At 41.2% G+C, this 19820-nt stretch overlaps 1 protein-coding gene across 3 annotated transcripts in view; it reads left to right on the top strand.

Annotated features, from left to right (window-relative positions):
* sugct (succinyl-CoA:glutarate-CoA transferase) overlaps positions 1-19820 on the top strand; it is a 370194-nt gene that overhangs the window by 106428 nt on the left and 243946 nt on the right. For all 3 annotated transcript variants that reach the window (XM_060922511.1, XM_060922510.1, XM_060922512.1), the window contains exon 9: positions 9538-9633. In XM_060922511.1, coding sequence (XP_060778494.1) covers positions 9538-9633 — 96 coding nt within the window. The remainder of the gene's footprint in view (positions 1-9537; positions 9634-19820) is intronic.

Here is a 19820-nt window from a genome sequence, read left to right as displayed (position 1 = left end):
TAAATCTCATTCCGACCACTAAGCTCTCAATATTTTTCAACAAAACAACTCCAGTTATATTCTAAAATAGTTATTTATTTACATGAATCAGTTTGATTTGAAGAAATAAGTAGGTAAAGCTATGAAAACTCACTTCACAGTCTCCTGTGAATCATAACATCAAAACTAGCCGACGGAAAATTTTGCTGAATCCTTCATCAGAAACAGTGAGAGCAAGAGAACATCCCAGAGAGAGAGAGAGAGCGTGACTGCTTTCCCGTGACTCAAAAAGAAAAGCACTGGCAGTTTCCTGACATCCCGCAAGCAGAGTTTTTACTCTGTTGTACTGACTTCAGCCTACCGTTACTCCCAAACTACTGAACAGATCTTAACCAGATATAATATCTGCTTTCCAAAGAAATGTAAGCTTTTTAATGATACTATTCACAATAGAAAATATTCAAGAGTTAAGCAATGACAGGTTTGGAAACTTAGATGAGCGTCTGCATGGACAATTTTCACAGCACAGCCAGCGAGCATCTGATACACCTAATAATAAATGATCATGTAATGAATATATATGGTCCCGGTCCCATTATTGGTCCCACTTCAGAAAATGTCATGTCTAAGCTCCTATTTGATTATGTTAGATATTTATTGCCAAAAGTACAACATGTCTTAATAGTGTTCATATAAGACGAGGTTGGGTAGCATCATGATTATTTTTTCTGATCTATTTCCAGGTGACCACAGTCACCCAAAACCTCCCATTTGGCCAGATACCGTGTTGCATGCAGATATAGGACCAGATAGGAACTGTTCATAGTTTTGCCTGTTTGGTATAGCCTTGAAATTTCTTGTTGGTTGGATGACTAACAGTTGATAGTTTAAATGTGTAGTAAGATTCAAGCTGCATGTTGAATTTCAGTCTCGCCAGATGCAATGCAAAACCATGGTTCCGTATGTGACATTTTCCATAAACAACTTTAAGTTATTTCTAGTAGGCTCCTGTGTCCCAACAGGTAAGAACTGGAGTCATTCAAAATGCTCTCTGAGAAGACGGAGCCTAACATAGACAGGTGTAATACACAGACTTCTGAAATGCTGAGAATTTTAAGATGTGCCATTTGGCCAAAGTTAATTCGACTATTTTCCGTAAACATTTATATCCCATAGGGAATTTCAAGTCCCTCTGTATCCGGTGTTCCGATTCTGTGGAAATTTTCAAGTTTTACCACTAAGAAAGTGTGTTTACTTTGCTTGGCTCATTGACAAGCCGAGGTAAAGTGAATTTTAGAAACATTGAGTTTACACCACCTTATTTGAAGGAGAAGAACCTTCTTATTGCTTCATTCAGATGCCTGGATAATGTGCACTCGGTCCCATTAAGCTCTCACTCCCTGAGATTTGTTAACTTTAGGGTATTCAGAAATCAAAACGTAGAGTACTGAGTACATACAAGAATGTTTCAGTTTTACTCCTTGTGCCACATAATTGAGACCAATAGCATGACCAGGGCCTTGTGTCGCTTTGCAGCTTTAGAGTAATAAAGTTAATGTGATTCTGATTCTGTCAAACTAGTCATTTGGTAGGTTCAATTCAGGGTGAAATCTGATTTGAACCTGAGCTAGCATCTGCTCTTCAGATGTACTACTTCACATGAACAATATTAGTAGGAATGAACTTCAGGATATTATCTATACAGACTCTATTTTGGGGAGCAGCATGAAGTGTCTTAGGAAGGTCTTGGGCCATCAAGAGCCACCAGAACAGCTTTGATGCACCTTGAGATCGATTTTAAACATCTCTGAAAATGTGCAGGATGGATCAACACCTTCATCCAAGAGACATTCCCTTTGATGGTTATAGTAGAGAGCGCTGTCTAACACATCATTCTGAAATCTCCTGTAGGTGTTCAGTTGGGTTGAGGAGCACAGCTGTATTTGCCAGGAAGGCATGTGGAAATAGTAACATACACTCACCGGCCACTTTAACAGAAACTTGTTCTTGATTCTAAGATTCCTGTTCTTGGCTGCAGGAGTGGAACCCAATGTGGTCTTCTGCTGTTGCATGCTGAGATGCTTTTCTGCTCAACACGGTTGTAAAGAGTTGCTATGCCCTTCCTGGAAGCTTGAACCAGTCTGGCCATTTTCCTCTCACCTCTGACAAGGCGTTTGTTTCCATCCACAGAACTGTCACTCACTCACTCATTTTTTTTTTTTTTTGGCACCATTCTGTGTAGAGACTGTTGTGTGTGAAAACCCCAGGAGAGCAGCCATTTCTGAAATACTCAAACCAGTCCATCTGGCTCAAACCAACACCCATGCCACAGTGAAAGTCACAATTTGAGATTGCAATTTTTCCCATTCTGATGTTTGAACATTGTGAACATTAACTGAAGCTCTTGATTTTGTATCTGCATGATTTGATGCATCGTGCTGCTGTCAAGTAGTCTGGTTAACACCAGACCATATCACAAGTGAAATATGGTCTGGAATCCGCCTATTGAATTTCTCGTAGGGGAGGTGTGGTTTACGATTGTCAACGGCCGTTTATTGGACGTTGCGAATGTCTATCATTTGGCGTATACGTAGCCCATGGCCAATCATGGCAGTTGTACCCGGTGACGTAGTTAGAGCAACGAAGAAGACGAAGAGGTGAAGAAGAGAAGGAAAGAGAAGGCAAAACAAAAATAGGAAAACAATGGCACCGAACGATTACTGCCGTTTCTGCAAGACAAATATGAGAGAAGCTGGACCCGCCGCCATGTTAAATGTGATCCGTAAACAGTCCCAAATAAACTACAAACTTCCGTTTGTCGAGTAGTACGCGTCACCGTCTTTCCACCCCTCCCCACTCTCTGATTGGCTCCCTAACGCAGGCGAGCCTTTAGACCATAGTTTCCATGCTGTCTTTTCAGATCGGAATGATTGTGCAAAGCAGCATGGGAATTCCCAGGCTAGCTGTCAAGGGATTGGCTGATTAGATAACTGCATCAAACCGCAAGTGGATGGGCTCTTGAGAATCTTTCACCCCATATCCATATGCAAGATGAGGTCTTTTAGGTGGGAAACATGTTTGTGATTTGAAGATAGAAGCTGCATAAGAAGGCTTTCTTCGAAGGTATCTTGCAATCTGATTTAAGTACGTGATTGTCCATTAAATTTGCCTTTATTAGAAATTAGCCTTTGGCAGCTAGCACACAGAGCCTGTCATTCATAATACATTATTTTTCAACAACATGTCCGAAAGTGTTTAATTTCTCATACATCACAACAGCTTGCCTGTAATTATGTATTTTTCTCAATTTATAGTTGCATATAATGTAGAGGAAGATCCATGCAACAAGTCACTTCCTGTTATTATATGGTTTTAAAGTAGCTAGAAACAGTCTTTTCCTCACCGGCATCTCTCTTCACTCTGTCTTGAAGTTCATCAGACAAAAACTGCAGCTTGTCCTGTTACTGAAAAGCTGTAAATCATGACAGCCTCCATGTTACAAATTGCCAATGCTGGAGGCTCCTTCCATAAATAAATGTTAAATACAGGAAATGTGTCATTACAGAAGACTTCATCATTATCACCAACGATTATCCATCCATCCATTATCTATAGCGCTTATCTGTCAGGGTCACTGGGGAAGCTGGAGCCAATCCCATCGGACTTCCAGAAAGAGGTGGAGTACAGTCTAGCACAGTGTTATCGCTAACACAGAGGTGAACAACCATTCACACTCACACCTCTCACACCTATGGGCAATTTAGAGTAGCCAGTTGGCCTAATCCACGTCTTTGGACTGTGGGAGGAAACCGGAGCACCCGGAGGAAACCCACGCAAGCATGAGAAGAACGTACAAACTCCACACAGGAAGGCCCCTATTGGTTGCGAGGTTCGAACCCAGAACCTTCTTGCTGCGAGGCTACGGTGCTAACCACCAGTGATTGGTTTTTCTTATATATTATATGGACATAAATGTTTTACTGGGAAATACACCACCTGTCTTTCATACGAGCTACGTCCAGGACAAGGAGAACCAAAACCTTGACATAAATCTTTATCTGTTACTTGTGAGGAAATCAGTGAATTGAAGAGCGGCATGGTGGTGTAGTGGTTAGCACGGTCGCCTCACAGCAAGAAGGTTCTTGGCCGGTGGAGGCCTTTCTGCGTGGAGTTTGCATGTTCTCCCCATGTCTGCGTGGGTTTCCTCCGGGTGCTCTGGTTTCCCCCACAGTTCAAAGACATGCAGTGAGGTTAATATGGGACGGCCTTGGGCTGAGGTGCCCTTGAGCGAGGCACCTAACTCCCAACTGCTCCCCGGGTGCTGTTAGCATGGCTGCCCACTGCTCTGGGTATGTGTGTGCGCTCATTGCTCATGTGTGTGTGCGCATGTGTGTGTTCACTGCTTCAGCTGGGTTAAATGCAGAGAAGAATTTTGCAAGCGTGTGATGAATAAAGTTGTTGTTGTTCTTCTGATAAATTTGGGGACTTTTTGTTTGTGAATGTGTCGATTTAATAAAAAGAAAATCACACGTTGGCTTGAAGATATGAAGTTTATCTTCTCGTGTTGAAAAACTCACATCTGAGGGACATATTTATGCATGTTATGGAATGAGTCGAAGACGAGTAGCCGAATGGAATATATCCGATATACAATGAAAAAAAGCCAGCCAATATTATTATCTCATCTCATTATCTCTAGCCGCTTTATCCTGTTCTACAGGGTCGCAGGCAAGCTGGATCCTATCCCAGCTGACTATGGGCGAAAGGCAGGGTACACCCTGGACAAGTCGCCAGGTCATCACAGGGCTGACACATAGACACAGACAACCATTCACACTCACATTCACACCTACAGTCAATTTATGCCGCTTTTCCACTACCAACGCGGCTGAGTTGGGCTGAGCCATGCCGTGCTGAGTTGGGCTGAGTCGAGCTGAGTGGGGCTGTTGGAGTTGCATTTCAACTACAACCGCGCTGAACCGTGCTGGCTGGAAGTGGGTGGACACATTGGGTGGAGTTAGCGAAAGTGGGTGGACGTCACGTGATGTCGTTAGGCGGCGCAAACAGTGACATCAGTGACCTTTTAAGCGATAGTCTCACGACCCGGATAGTAAACAATAAACATGGAGGACATGGAGTCGTTAGTGTTGCTGGTCTTGGTGCTGTGGCTTGTTGTCACTGACAACGCCAACAGATACTGGCAAGAGCGTATAGATGAGGCGAGGCGCATAAGGCTTCAGAAATTCTCGTAATTCGTAATTCTTCTTCTTCCGGGTTTACGGTGTTTACAGATCCCAGTGTGCTCGCGGGGCGTGTGTGGGCATGTGAGGACACGCCTCCTCACCAATCAGTGCACAGGGGAGTGTCTCCTCACGCCCCTAGCCACACTCGGCTCGGTTTGGCTCGCTTCAGCCCTACTCCAAAACCGTGCGAGTTTTGGGTGCTGAGTAGGGCTGAAGCGAGCTGAGTCGTGCTGCTCTAAGGTAGTCGAAACACGAGCCATGTCGGGCTGAAGTGAGCTGAAAAAGGGTAGTGGAAAAGGGCCATTAGAGTCACCAGTTAACCTAACCTGCATGCCTTTGGACTGTGGGGGAAACCGGAGCACCCGGAGGAAACCCACGCAGACACACACGCGGAGAACATACAAACTCCACACAGAAAGGCCCTCGCCGGCCACAGGGCTCGAACCCGGACCTTCTTGCTGTGAGGTGACAGCGCTAACCACTACACCACCGTGCTGCCCATTATTATTATTATTATTATTATTATTATTATTATTATTATTATTATCCATACACATTCCTTTCGGGTGTTCAATGCGTTTTTCTCTTTCAAAATTCTCTCAAAATCTTCCGTATTTTTCGTACAAAGCAAACCTGGCGGCCATGTTTGTTTACAAATTGTCACAGTTGCTCGCTAGCACAGAAGTTTTACATCTCCGACGTGTCACATCATGTTGTCTTGACAACCATGCAATATCGTAAACCATATTCAATGCTCATTCTCCATTGGGTAGAGTGATGCAATTCACATAGCATAGGATATTCGCATGAGCTCCGTCGTGTGACATCATGTTGTCTTGACAACGTGCAATATTGTAACAATATTGCGCACACATTCTCCATTGGGTAGAGTGATGTAATACACATAGGATAAGTGATATGCTAACGGTATTGCATGCTATCAAACCAAATGAATAAAACCTGTAAGAAGGGAATAGATCATGTGTTTTTATTCCATGGAAAAAGTGTCCTGTATGTACAGTGCCTTGCAAAAGTATTCATACCCCTTGAACTTTTTCAAATTTTTCCACCTTACAACCACGAACTTAAAAGTTTTTTATTGAGATTTTATGTGATAGACCAACACAGAGTAGCATATAATTGTGAAGTGAAACGAAAATGATAAATGGTCTTCAAAATTTTAAATAAATAAAAATCTGAAAAACGTGATGTGCATTAGTATTCAGCCCCCCTGCATAAATACTTTGTAGAGCCACCTTTTGCTGCAATTACAGCTGCAAGTCTTTTGTGGTATGTCTCTACTAGCTTTGCACATCTAGACACTGAAATTTTTGCCCATTCTTCTTTGCAAAATAGCTCAAGCTCAGCCAGATTGAATGGAGAGCATCTGTGAACAGCAATTTTCAAGTCTTGCCACAGATGCTCAATGGGATTTAGGTCTGGACTTTGACTGGGCCATTCTAACACATGAATATTCTTTGATCTAAACCATTCCATTGTAGCTCTGGTTGTATGTTTAGGGTCACTGTCTTGCTGGAAGGTGAATCTCCTTCCCAGTCTCAAGTCTTCTGCAGCCTCCAACAGGTTTTCTTCCAGGATTGCCCTGTATTTAGCTCCATCCATCTTCCCATCAACTCTGACCAGCTTCCCTGTCCCTGCTGAAGAAAAGCATCCCCATAGCATGATGCTGCCACCACCATGCTTCACAGTGGGGATGGTGTGTGCAGGGTGATGAGCAGTGTTAGTTTTCTGCCACACATAGCGCTTTGCATTTAGGCCAAAAAGTTCAACTTTGGTCTCATCTGACCAAAGCACCTTCTTCCACATGTTTGCTGTGTCCCCTACATGGCTTCTTATGCCTGTCTTTCAACAATGGCTTTCTTCTTGCCACTCTTCCAAAAAGGCCAGATTTGTGGAGTGTACGACTTAGTTGTCCTGTGCACAGATTCTCCCACCTGAGCTGTGGATTTCTGCAGCTCCTCCAGAGTGATCATGGGCCTCTTGGCTGCTTCTCTGACCCGTGCTCTCCTTGCTCGCTCTGTCAGTTTAGGTGGACGGCCATGTCTTGGTAGGTTTGCAGTTGTGCCATACTTTTCCATTTTTGAATGATGGATTGAACAGTGCTTCTTGAGATGTTCAGAGCTTGGGATATTTTTTTATAACCTAACCCTGCTTTAAAGAAACAGTCCACTGTACTTCCATAATGAAATATGCTCTTATCTGAATTGAGACGAGCTGCTCCGTACCTCTCCGAGCTTTGCGCGACCTCCCAGTCAGTCAGACGCAGTCAGACGCGCTGTTACTCCTGTTAGCACTGTAGCTAGGCTCAGTATGGCCAATGGTATTTTTTGGGGCTGTAGTTAGATGCGACCAAACTCTTCCACGTTTTTCCTGTTTACATAGGTTTATATGACCAGTGACATGAAACAAGTTCAGCTACACAAATTGAAACGTAGCGATTTTCTATGCTATAGAAAGTCCGCACTATAATGACAGGCGTACTAACACCTTCTGCGCGCTTCGGCAGCGCATTGATATCTGAGCTCCGTATCAATGCGCTGCCGAAGCACGCAGAAGGTGTTAGTACGCCTGTCATTATAGTGCGGACTTTCCATAGCATAGAAAATCGCTACGTTTCAATTTGTGTAACTGAACTTGTTTCATGTCACTGGTCATATAAACCTATGTAAACAGGAAAAACGCGGAAGAATTTGGTCGCATCTAACTACAGCCCCAAAAAATACCGTTGGCCATGCTGAGCCTAGCTACATTGCTAACAGGAGTGACAGCGCGTCTGACTGACTGGGAGGTCGCGCAAAGCTCGGAGAGGTACGGAGCAGCTTGTCTTAATTCAGATAAGAGCATATTTCATGATGGAAGTACGGTGGACTGTTCCTTTAAACTTCTCCAGAACTTTATCCCTGACCTGTCTGGTGAGTTCTTTGGTCTTCATGATGCTGTTTGTTCTTCAGTGTTCTCTAACAAACCACTGAGGCCTTCACAGAACAAGTGTATTTATGCTGAGAGTAAATTACACACAGTAGGACTCTATTAACTAATTAGATGACTTCTGAAGGCCATTGATTGCACTGGATTGTATTTAGAGGTATCAGAGTACAGGGGGCTGAATACTAATGCACACCACATTTTTCAGATTTTTATTTGTTTGAAATTTTGAAGACCATTTATCATTTTCGTTTCACTTCACAATTATGTGCTATTCTGTGTTGGTCTATCACATAAAATCTCAATAAAAAAACTTTTAAGTTCATGGTTGTAAGGTGGAAAAATGTGAAAAAGTTCAAGGGGTATGAATACTTTTGCAAGGCACTGTAGCTGTTACTATAGAAACGATAACAGAATGATTGTGTTTAATATAAAACCGATGTGTCTTGCAGCTGGAAGTACTGTCAGGGCTGCTGTTATAGAGAATTAATCAGTGCTTTCAGACGAATCCGGAGAAGTGAGAATTCAACAGCACTGTGTTATTAATCTTTACTCAGAACAGGAAGTCAGGGGTTACTATGGACAGACGGTTTGAAAATCATGAGGTGCAAGCTCAGGAAAGGCACACACACACAAAAGTAATATTAACATATTTCTGTTGCCATGTAATAAATGGAGTATGCAGGTCTGTATTTTAAAAATTGACATTTATGTTATTCTTTTTACCACAAAGCAGAATTAGCCAGTGCTTTTTAAACACCGAGCAGTACAGGATATGAGGTCTAATATGAGGTGGTCATTGGAGCAGAGCAGCTGTGATGTGATACATGGGTTAATACAAGGCTCCGAGCCAGACAGGATCACTGTGGAGGTCTCGCTGGCCTTGAAAATGAGAGAAGCCTTTTTTTCCTGGAAACTCTGCTGTGACACTGCATCAAATCTTCATGGACTTTCTTTAATCTCTGCAAGTTTTCCATCTTCCTGTCAATGTTTGTGTCCACAGCTTTAAAGATTTTTTTTTTTTTTTTTAATATCGCAAAAATATTATTTCAGCTGCCTCGTCGTCTCTCCTTTTCTCACCTGGGCATCATAAAATCCGTCTTTGTTCTTCAAACAGACGAGCCAGTAAATTAAACGTCAGTGCGTTTCTGCATGCTCCAGAGGTCGGTGGATTTGTAAGGTTGCCGTTTGATCGGTTTGGATTTCTCAAATCCACCGGTTTGACTCATGATTCCATGTGCAGAAGCGTTTTTTATTTGAAAAAAAAAAAAAGCAGTGTGAGTGTTTGCTGATATTCTCCAGCAGTAGGATGTAACGAGCTTACTGACAGAGCCAACAATTTAAAACTCTCTCTTTTGTACTTTTTCAGGTGGCTTGTCTCACGCACATCGCTGCAAACTACCTCAACGCAGGACAGGAGGCAAGGCGATGGGGAACGGCTCACGAGAGTATCGTCCCGTATCAGGTAAATGCATAGGGCTTCATGAGGATCTTATTAATAAGTCAGAAAGTGTTTTTCATACAAGATACAAGTTGAATAAAATAAATAAGTATAAGGTTAGAATAACTTAAAAAAGTATTAAAAATGGATGTAAAAAATAAAGCAAAGTGTATGATCAAAAAGCACAAAAAATGAGATAAAATACAGTGGTGCTTGAAAGTTTGTGAACCCTTTAGAATTTTCTGTATTTCTGCATAAATATGACCTAAAACATCATCAGATTTTCACACAAGTCCTAAAAGTAGATAAAGAGAACCCAGTTAAACAAATGAGACAAAAATATTATACTTGGTCATTTATTTATTGAGGAAAATGATCCAATATTACATATCTGTGAGTGGCAAAAGTATGTGAACCTTTGCTTTCAGTATCTGGTGTGACCCCCTTGTGCAGCAATAACTGCAACTAAACGTTTCCGGTAACTGTTGATCAGTCCTGCACACCGGCTTGGAGGAATTTTAGCCCATTCCTCTGTACAGAACAGCTTCAACTCTGGGATGTTGGTGGGTTTCCTCACATGAACTGCTCACTTCAGGTCCTTCCACAACATTTCGATTGGATTAAGGTCAGGACTTTGACTTGGCCATTCCAAAACATTAACTTTATTCTTCTTTAACCATTCTTTGGTAGAATGACTTGTGTGCTTAGGGTCGTTGTCTTGCTACATGACCCACCTTCTCTTGAGATTCAGTTCATGGACAGATGTCCTGACATTTTCCTTTAGAATTCGCTGGTATAATTCAGAATTCATTGTTCCATCAATGATGGCAAGCCGTCCTGACCCAGATGCAGCAAAACAGCCCCAAACCATGTTTCACAGATGGGATAAGGTTCTTATGCTGGAATGCAGTGTTTTCCTTTCTCCAAACATAACACTTCTCATTTAAACCTAAAAGTTCTATTTTGGTCTTACCCGTCCACAAAACATTTTTCCAGTAGCCTTCTGGCTTGTCCACGTGATCTTTAGCAAACTGCAGACGAGCAGCAATGTTCTTTTTGGAGAGCAGTGGCTTTCTCCTTGCAACCCTGCCATGCACACCATTGTTGTTCAGTGTTCTCCTGATGGTGGACTCATGAACATTAACATTAGCCAATGTCAGAGAGGCCTTCAGTTGCTTAGAAGTTACCCTGGGGTCCTTTGTGACCTCGCCGACTATTACACGTCTTGCTCTTGGAGTGATCTTTGTTGGTCGACCACTCCTGGGGAGGGTAACAATGGTCTTGAATTTCTTCCATTTGTACACAATCTGTCTGACTGTGGATTGGTGGAGTTCAAACTCTTTAGAGATGGTTTTGTAACCTTTTCTAGCCTGATGAGCATCAACAACGCTTTTTCTGATGTCCTCAGAAATCTCCTTTGTTGGTGCCATGATACACTTCCACAAACATGTGTTGTGAAGATCAGACTTTGATAGATCCCTGTTCTTTCAATAAAACAGGGTGCCCACTCTCACCTGATTGTCATCCCATTGATTGAAAACACGTGACACTAATTTCACCTTCAAATTAACTGCTAATCCTAGAGGTTCACATACTTTTGCCACTCACAGATATGTAATATTGGGTCATTTCCCTCAATAAATAAATGACCAAGTATAATATTTTTGTCTCATTTGTTTAACAGGGTTCTCTTTATCTACTTTTAGGACTTGTATGAAAATCAGATGATGTTTTATTTCTGATGAATGAGGGATTTCTTATTGAGCCCCCACTCTGTCCTTCACTCTGTCCTCCTCCTCAATGCAAATAGCTACTTGTATACTTGTAGCTCATTCCACACCCAGCACACACACTCATCATTCTTAATTTTCCGTGTGGAATGGCAGTGCTCTCTTCAGGGTGTATGGTTGTGTGGCCCAGATGTTCACTGTGTGACGTACAGAGTTATTTGTTTCCTTTGGTCTTTATTATCAAAAATCTTTAACGGCAGAATACCAGAGGAACAGTACGTCCTTAGCAGCTGTTGTAGCCTTTGGCCCACGGGATCCTTTTGCGTGTCCTTCACCACCTGTCCAAGCAGCGAAAACAACTTCTTGCTCGTCCTCGGGGCATTGGATAGCATCTCTGTTGGATCGGGGAAAGAACCATCTTGGCATTTGCAGCGTGGACCAGTGAAGATGAAGAAACCATTTCTCCTTCAAAGCATCTCTCTTTATTTTGTGCATCAGTCAGAGAGGTTGGGGGGCAGAGGACGGTTGTAATGAGTAATGGCATGTGGTGAAATGCAAAAATTTACAAGAAACCTAAGTCTGACTTGTTTTAATTTCCCTGTTGGCTTTGAGGCAATTCAGAAAAGATGCTTTCAAATGGCTTCCATATTTGTCTGAAGCGTTGAATGTTGGATTTTCTTGATCACATTGCAGCAGCTTTTAAAAATTATTAACACTGCAAATGCATGGGAACTTCTCTTGATTATTATTTTTCTTTCTTTCTGAAAGGCAGATGAAAAGATGGAAGTTGGCTGAATGTTTCGACTTTCAGATGTTTTTTTTTTTTGGGGGGGGCTTGCCAAACTTTTTGGGTGACATGTTAACCTTATCCTTGGTGGCGCTTGATGAATGGTGAATGCATCAAATCATATTTTAACCCTCTGGGGTCCGAGGGTATTTTCTGGCACTGTCATGATTTTGTCATGTTCTGATTTTTGTTGTCAATTTCAACAAATCAAAACAGTATTTTCAAAGTCATATGACTTTTTTGTATTCAACACAAGTTCAGCTACAATAATATCTATGTAGTATGTGCATCATGATTGTACTTTAAAAAAATAACAGATAAATAAAGATGTTGTAAAATGCAGTTTTAGAACTGTGTTGGAATGTGTGGGAAAAAACAAAACAAAACATGACCTTACCCATTCTGTCAAACCGTTTTGGTCACTTGAGGTAATTCTATTCAGTCTTAGGAATGGATCAAGCACAAAAACTTAAATCTACTCCATTGATTTGGACAATTAACTGGCCATCAAAAAAAAAATGTATATCCTATTGGGAGAAAGGGTTGGCAGTGGAAGGGATATTCAATGAGAAGTTTAAAAAAAATGTCCATTCATTCAATGAGAAGAGTGAAAACCCCTCCCACTGCCAACTCTTAATCCCATCAGGTCAAGTCCCAATGGGTAAGGTAATGTTTTTTCACACATCCCAACACAGTTCTAAAACTGCTTTTTACAACATTTTCATTTATCTGGTATTTGACTTTATTTTTGTATTTGACTCTATTCAGTGTGTCTTGAAATTAACTCTTGTCCTATTTTACTCAGTTCAGAGCCACAACCAACTCTGTTACTTTGTTACACAATTACTCTAATTTTGCTCCAACTCCAAATTTTACTCTCTAAACTCAAAATCGAGCAAAATTAACTATTTTGAGGAAAATAGTTTTAACTCTGGAAAAAACCCCCCACTGCTCAGTCATTTTTCCTGTGTCTGCACTACAGCACACGCATATCAATCGATCTGCTCATCAGAAATAGAAAAAAATATTTACACTTACTTGAGTTGATCTTTGACTGGATTGAGTTGAAGTTAAAAAAAAGGCACCGCTCATCATCAGTGTTGCAGTTCTCAAGATTGAACTGAATTGCCGTCCTCATGAATTGAGTCGCTGTCCTGAAATTGAAATGCTGTCCTGAATCGTGAAATGAATCATGAATTGAATCGCTGTCCTGAATCATCCGAAGCACATAAAATCCGCGTGCCATCTCGTAACAAGTTTTACCTCCAAATAACCTATACTATGTGTGACAGATTTTATCCTGTTTACGGTGGGCGTTCCCACCGCAAAAGAGAAACCAATCGAAACAAAGAGTGAAATTGATTATCATGCCATTACCATGTGAATAGTCTTTTATGAATGTGTAAGTGGGGGTGACACGGTGGTGTAGTGGTTAGCACTGTCGCCTCACAACAAGAAGGTCCTGGGTTTGAGCCCAGTGGCTGATGAGGGCCTTTCTGTGTGGAGTTTGCATGTTCTCCCCATGTCCGTGTGGGTTTCCTCCAGGTGCTCCAGTTTCCCCCACAGTCCAAAGACATGCAGGTTAGGCTAATTGGTGGCTCTAAATTGACCGTAGGTGCGAATGAGAGTGTGAATGGTTGTTTGTCTCTATGTGTCAGCCCTACGATGACCTGGCAACTTGCCCAGGGTGTACCCCACCTCTCGCCCATAGTCAGCTGGGATAGGCTCCAGCTTGCCTGCAACCCTGCACAGGATAAGCGGCAACGGATAATGGATGGATGGAATGCGTAAGTGTGCGCTCAGTGCTCCAACTCTGATGTGACTGAGTAAGGTGACAAGTTTTATGTTTCATCTAATTTAGGTAATTTAAAAACCATATTATTTGGCAGTGGGCACATAGGAAAATGTAAAGTATAAAGTTTCTGTCAGTATGTTTATCATGCTTGTATGATAAAACTCGCAAAGATATTTATCTAAATCAGGGCTTTGAACCAGAATTTTTTTCCTATTGGTTCGTTCCGAACAGAAACGGAATTTTAACGTTTCCGGTTTTGGGTTCCACCATTAAATAGACGTTCCCGAACCGGTTAGAACAAAACAATTTCGTTCCCGGAATGGTTAATTACGTTCCCTGTCAGCTGTTTAACAAATGGCTATAAAATTATGTCTTTGTCTCATCCAGCTTAAGCCAAATGTAGGCTAATTCTATTACAACCTTCATTAAATAAGACAAGAAATAATTCAAAACAATTATTATTTCAAATGTTGGCGATTTGGATTCTCAGTATGTCTTCCCATCTACACAAACAGAAAAAGTGCCAAAAATGAAAGATAATTCGTTTAGTGTGTTACCAAAGGCGAGTCAGGCCCTATAGAGGGCTACCGCATGACGTCACCGCGCCGTGAGATTTTGTTAGGCGCCATATTGGAAGACCAAGTACACATCTATGCAAGTACATACATACATAAAACAAACTACACCTGAAATGTAGCCAGGGCCGGTTCTGCCCTAATCTGGACCCGGGTGCAACATCGCGCAACCCCCCCCCAAAAAAAAAAAAACCACCAGTCTAAATCAGGACAACCATCACATAACTATAACTATAAAAATTTTAGATCAACTATTTTAACTAAATGGGCTATAATAAATAAGCCTGCAGGCAGCCACGGCGGGCTGCCTCAGAAAAGTAACCATTCAATGACACAACTGAAAGCCTGCAGCCACGGCGGGCTGCCTTAAAAAGTAACCATTTGTCCTACCTTAAAACTCGTTTTGCATTTTCTGCCTCCTTTTTTGTATTTTCAACCCTCCGTTTATTTTCTTTCCTTTTCTGAAAACCCGATTTGTGTCCAGACATTTTGTTCTGCTACCAACGAACTAACTCGTCAGGTCTCGTCTCTCGAGCCCGCGATGATTCCCGTGGGAAGGGCAACAATTGATACATTTTTACAAACAGCCAATAGGGAGGTTGCATCGTTCAGGCTCTTCTTTGCTCAGACACTCAGTAATGCACTTACTCACTTATTATCACGTGGAGACGTGATAGTAGTCCACCTTCCCGCTCTCTCCATTCAGTCAGCGAACGTCACACAGGAAATGAACCCCAGCGGGTCATAGAAACTTGCGCAGGAGAAGAATGACTTTTTTATTTGTAGGCTATGGAAACTTTGAGAAATGAAATAAAAACCGGTATTAACCGGTTACCATTATTTTTAATAAGCATTTCTGTTCCGGAACATAAAAAATAATAAAGTTTCTGGTTTCGTTTCTGTTCCATGTGAAATAGAAAAAGTTCCTGGTTTTCGTTTTCGTTCCTTGAACCGGTTCAAAGCCCTGATCTAAATACATGACCTACTTGTTCTAAACCTGTCAAGCTTTGCTGGTGAAGCTTTTGACCCCAGAGGGTTAACTGAATTCTATGTGGACTATATTCAGAACAAACATACAAACAAATAAATAAATCTTGCTGGATTAGGAAAAAGTTAAAAAATATTCGACTGCTAGTCCTAATTTACATCCATCCTCTCACTAGTGATTATACACTTTGGTGTGTGGAGGAGTCAGAAGTGGGATAATGAGGACTAGATCTAATTTCATGACTCTGCATGTTGGCCATGTAAAATTTAAAGGCATCAAACACCCTGGCACCTCATCACACCACAAACAAACTCATTGAGATCTTGTTCAAACAATTTTTAATATTGTCAGTGCAGTCAGAAATGATTTTAGGTCAAATCGCTGTTCCTGAATTTAGTAAAAGTTGCAAACAGACTACATACATATACTGACTTTATAAATCTAAATCTTAGAGCATTCACAAGTTTTGTTGCAATCATAGAGAAAGTTGCTTTAGCATGTTTTAAAGTAAACAAGATAAGATTTGAATATTTAATATTTTAGTTATTGTCAGATTTGGCCCTTTTGTTGAATTTGTGCTTAATATGTGCATTGTGTGGGGTGGGTTTTTTATGTACTTAAAAGTATTTTGTGCTTTGAGGTGACACTGGTATTTGGTGGCGTGGGATAGATATGTATATCTCACACTTGATTACTGAATAAATTCAAATTTTGTTTCTTTTTCCAAAAGAAACAATTTTGTTTTTTTGAAAAAGAAAAAAAAAAATATATATATATATATATATATATATATATATATATATATATATATATATATATATATATATATCACAGGTGGCTTCTCCAGTGAGGAGAGGGAGGAAGATCCTCCTTAAAAATTCTAAGAATAAAAAGTTGAAATTGTCTTGACCAATTTAATGAATTGCTGCCCTTGAATATTACTATTTTACTGCCAAATATGACATGTACATTATATTCGTTTCTCTGGGTGAAATTACATTAGCACCCCCTATCGCTCGCTATTAGAAATTACTGCACGGAGGATCTTCCTCCCTTCGGCTCCCATTCACTCCGATTCAAACAGTCTCTGGCACTGGCGGCTCGTGGTTAACATAGACTTCAATGAGAGAGAGGAGGAAAATCCTCCTCTAAGAGGGTGGGACTAGCTAAGAGATCTGACAAGTGCTACAAAATATCAACCAATAGGCTGCAGCCCTAGTTGCGCAATGAACCAATAAGTAGAGGCCTTAGCTGCCTGGGGTAGGGGTTATCTTATCAAACTTAACTTCTAGATCCGGTGACTCGGGCACTTCGGCAGTCAGAGTGAGAACGGTGAGGTAGAAGTGGATTGACTATGTTATAGATATTCTACGAATAAAGTAATGGAAACAGAGGACGTGGTGAATATTTTGCTTGCAAAACCCTTCTATGGGCTGAGCTACAAACATGGCCGCCAGGTTTGCTTCGTTAAATACGGAAGATTTTGAGAGAATTTTGAAAGAGAAAGATGTGTTGAACACCTGAAAGTAATGTGTACAGCAGCTATAAAAAGTGTACACACCCCGTTAAAATGATAGGTTTTTCAACTATTATCAACTCAACCCGTGCGTGTAACTATAGCCGGTCCAGCTGGTGCAGTCGCATTGGGGCCCGTGACCTTCAACCAAGCATTCCTTCCTCCCTCACTTTTACAAAAGCCAGCCGCTACTGATATATATATATGCTCATTTTGAATTTGGTGCCAGCAAGATGTTTCAAAAAAAGTTGGGACATGGGCATGTTTACCACTGTGTTGCATCCCCTCTACTTTTAACAACACTGTAAATGTTTGGAAACTGAGGAGACCAATTGCTGTAGTTTTGAAAGAGAAATGTTGTCCCATTCTTACCTGATATACAATTTCAGCTGCTCAACAGTTCGAGATAGATCTATTAAGGTAAAATTGCGTGCAAGTAGGACAATATACTAATATACAATTGAACTAAATACGTGAAACAAGGTCTCTTGTTGTATTTTGCGCTTCATAATGCACCAAATGTTTTAAATGGGAGACAGGTCTGGACTGCAGGCAGGCCAGTTTAGCACCTGGACTCTTTTAGTATAGAGCCATGCAGCTGTAATATGTGCAGAAAGTGGTTTGGCATTGTCTTGCTGAAAGAAGGAAGGGCTTCCCTGAAAAATATGTCATTTGGATGGCAGCGTATTGCTCTGAAATGTGTATATATCATTCAGCATTAATGATGCCTTCCCAGATGTGAAAGCTACCCATGTCATGTGCACTAATGCCACCATACAATCACAGATGCTGGCTTTTGAACTGTGCGCTGATAACAAGCTGGATGGTCTCCTCTCCTCTTTATCCTGGAGGACGTGGTGTTCATGATTTCTAAAAAGAATTTCAGATTTCAATTAATCAGGCCACAGTACAGTTTTCCATTTCAGATTTCTTATTTTACATTAAGGAGCATTATTCATAAATGGTTGCACTGTTTGCCTACGCAGTCTTTCAGAGAGTGATGAACCCTCCTCAGCTTTACTTCTCAGAGACTCCGCCTCTCTGGGATGCTCTTTTTATACCCAGTCATGTTACTGACCTGTTGCCAATGAACCTAATTAGTTAAAAATGCCACATTTTCTTTAGTCTGTTGTTGGCCCTGTCCCAACTTGTTTTAAAATGTGTGTGTTGCTGGCACTAAATTCAAAATGAGCATATATTTTTAAAAAAAAAATCATAAGATTTCTCAGTTTCAATCTTTGCTGTGTTGTCTTTGTACTATTTTCAATGATATATAGGGTTTCTGTGATTTCAGATCATCACATTGTTTTTGTCACTTAATCATAATTCTCATGTGCACATTAATATAAAAGCTTGGCTTTATCTTGTGTGGAATTATTTCATCACTTATCATGTCTCTTATGAAACTCCAGACAAATAGTCCTCTAACGGTCACCTTTCAGCAGTAGAGAAGATGTTTTATAGATCTGACCTGACCAGTGTCTTTTGAGCATCCTGCACACCCTGCTTGTGTTAGAGACGAGCACAGGAAAACAAGCCATTCAAATTTTCACACTGGTTTTTTTGGGCACATTTCTCAGTTTGACTCCTGATATCTTGGTACGCTGGACTCGTTATTATGTCATGCTGCTCAGTAAATCATCAGCAATATGATATAGCGGGTCACTGTGTGCTCTTTAATATGCTCCCGAGTCTGTCCATCTGTCTCCCTACTGACTGCTTTGGTTCTTCTGCTTTAACTGGAGCACAGAGCTGCACAGAGTTACAGCAGTGTGTGTGTGTGTGTGTGGGTGGGTGTGCGCGCGTGTGTGCATGTTTCTCGACCTGCTCTGTTTAAACTGTCAAGGGCTGCTGTTTTTCACACTGCTCTCTCTCTCTCTCTCTCTTGGTCTTTCTCTCTGTCTCTCTCTCTCTGTGTCTGTCTGTCTCTCTCTCTCTTTCTCTCTGTGTGTCTATCTGTCTCTCTGCCCCTCTGTCTTTCTCTCTTTCTCTCTGTCTGTCTCTCTCTCTCTCCCTCCCGCTCTCTGTGTCTGTCTCTCCCTCTGTCTGTCTGTCTCTCTCTGTCTCTCTGTGTCTCTCTCTCCTCTCTGTCTGTTTCTCTCTCTCTCTCTCTCTGTGTCTATCTGTCTCTCCCTCTGTCTGTCTGTCTCTCTCTCTCTCTGTGTCTATCTGTCTCTCTCCTCTCTGTCTCTCTCTCTCTCTCTCTCTATCTGTCTCTCTGTCTGTCTGTCTCTATCTCTTCTCTGTCTGTCTGTCTGTTTGTATCTCTCTCCTTCTTTCTCTCTGTCTATCTGTCTGTTTCTCTCTCTCCCTCTCTGTCTGTCTCTCCTTCTGTCTGTCTGTCTCTCTCTCTCTCTCTCCCTCTGTGATCAGAACAAGAGTCCTTTTGTGTGCTTCATCTTTGGGTTTGAGTTGGACTTACAACCAAAAATTTTCAAAATTGCAAAAATCTTTTAGACACAGGGCTTCATTTTACAGTCTTGTCCTCCTTCCTGTCCCTTCTTCGTGATAAAATCACTAAAACATACCTTTGAGTGGCTCTTTTCTAAAGGAGCAACAAATAAAATGATAAAATCCAGCATTAAACAAATAAATTATTAATTTGTTCTTCCACCATGCAATTTAGTCTTTTAGCAGTAAACTTTGGTTGTTACCCAACACAATGGACAAACATCAGGTTATTTGTAATGGCTTTATTGGTTTAAAGCCTGGTACGGTACATGAATACAGAATTCTGTTCTTGTGACTCTTCATGGTGTTTATATTGATTTCATGGCAGCTTCAAACATGGCTCAGTTGATCAGATTTTGGGAAACAAAA

The sequence above is a fragment of the Neoarius graeffei genome, chromosome 5 (assembly GCF_027579695.1).
Source record: "Neoarius graeffei isolate fNeoGra1 chromosome 5, fNeoGra1.pri, whole genome shotgun sequence".
Classification (NCBI taxonomy): domain Eukaryota; kingdom Metazoa; phylum Chordata; class Actinopteri; order Siluriformes; family Ariidae; genus Neoarius; species Neoarius graeffei.
The sequence above is the reverse complement of the archived record's forward strand: the minus strand, read 5'-3'. Positions and strand labels throughout refer to the sequence as shown.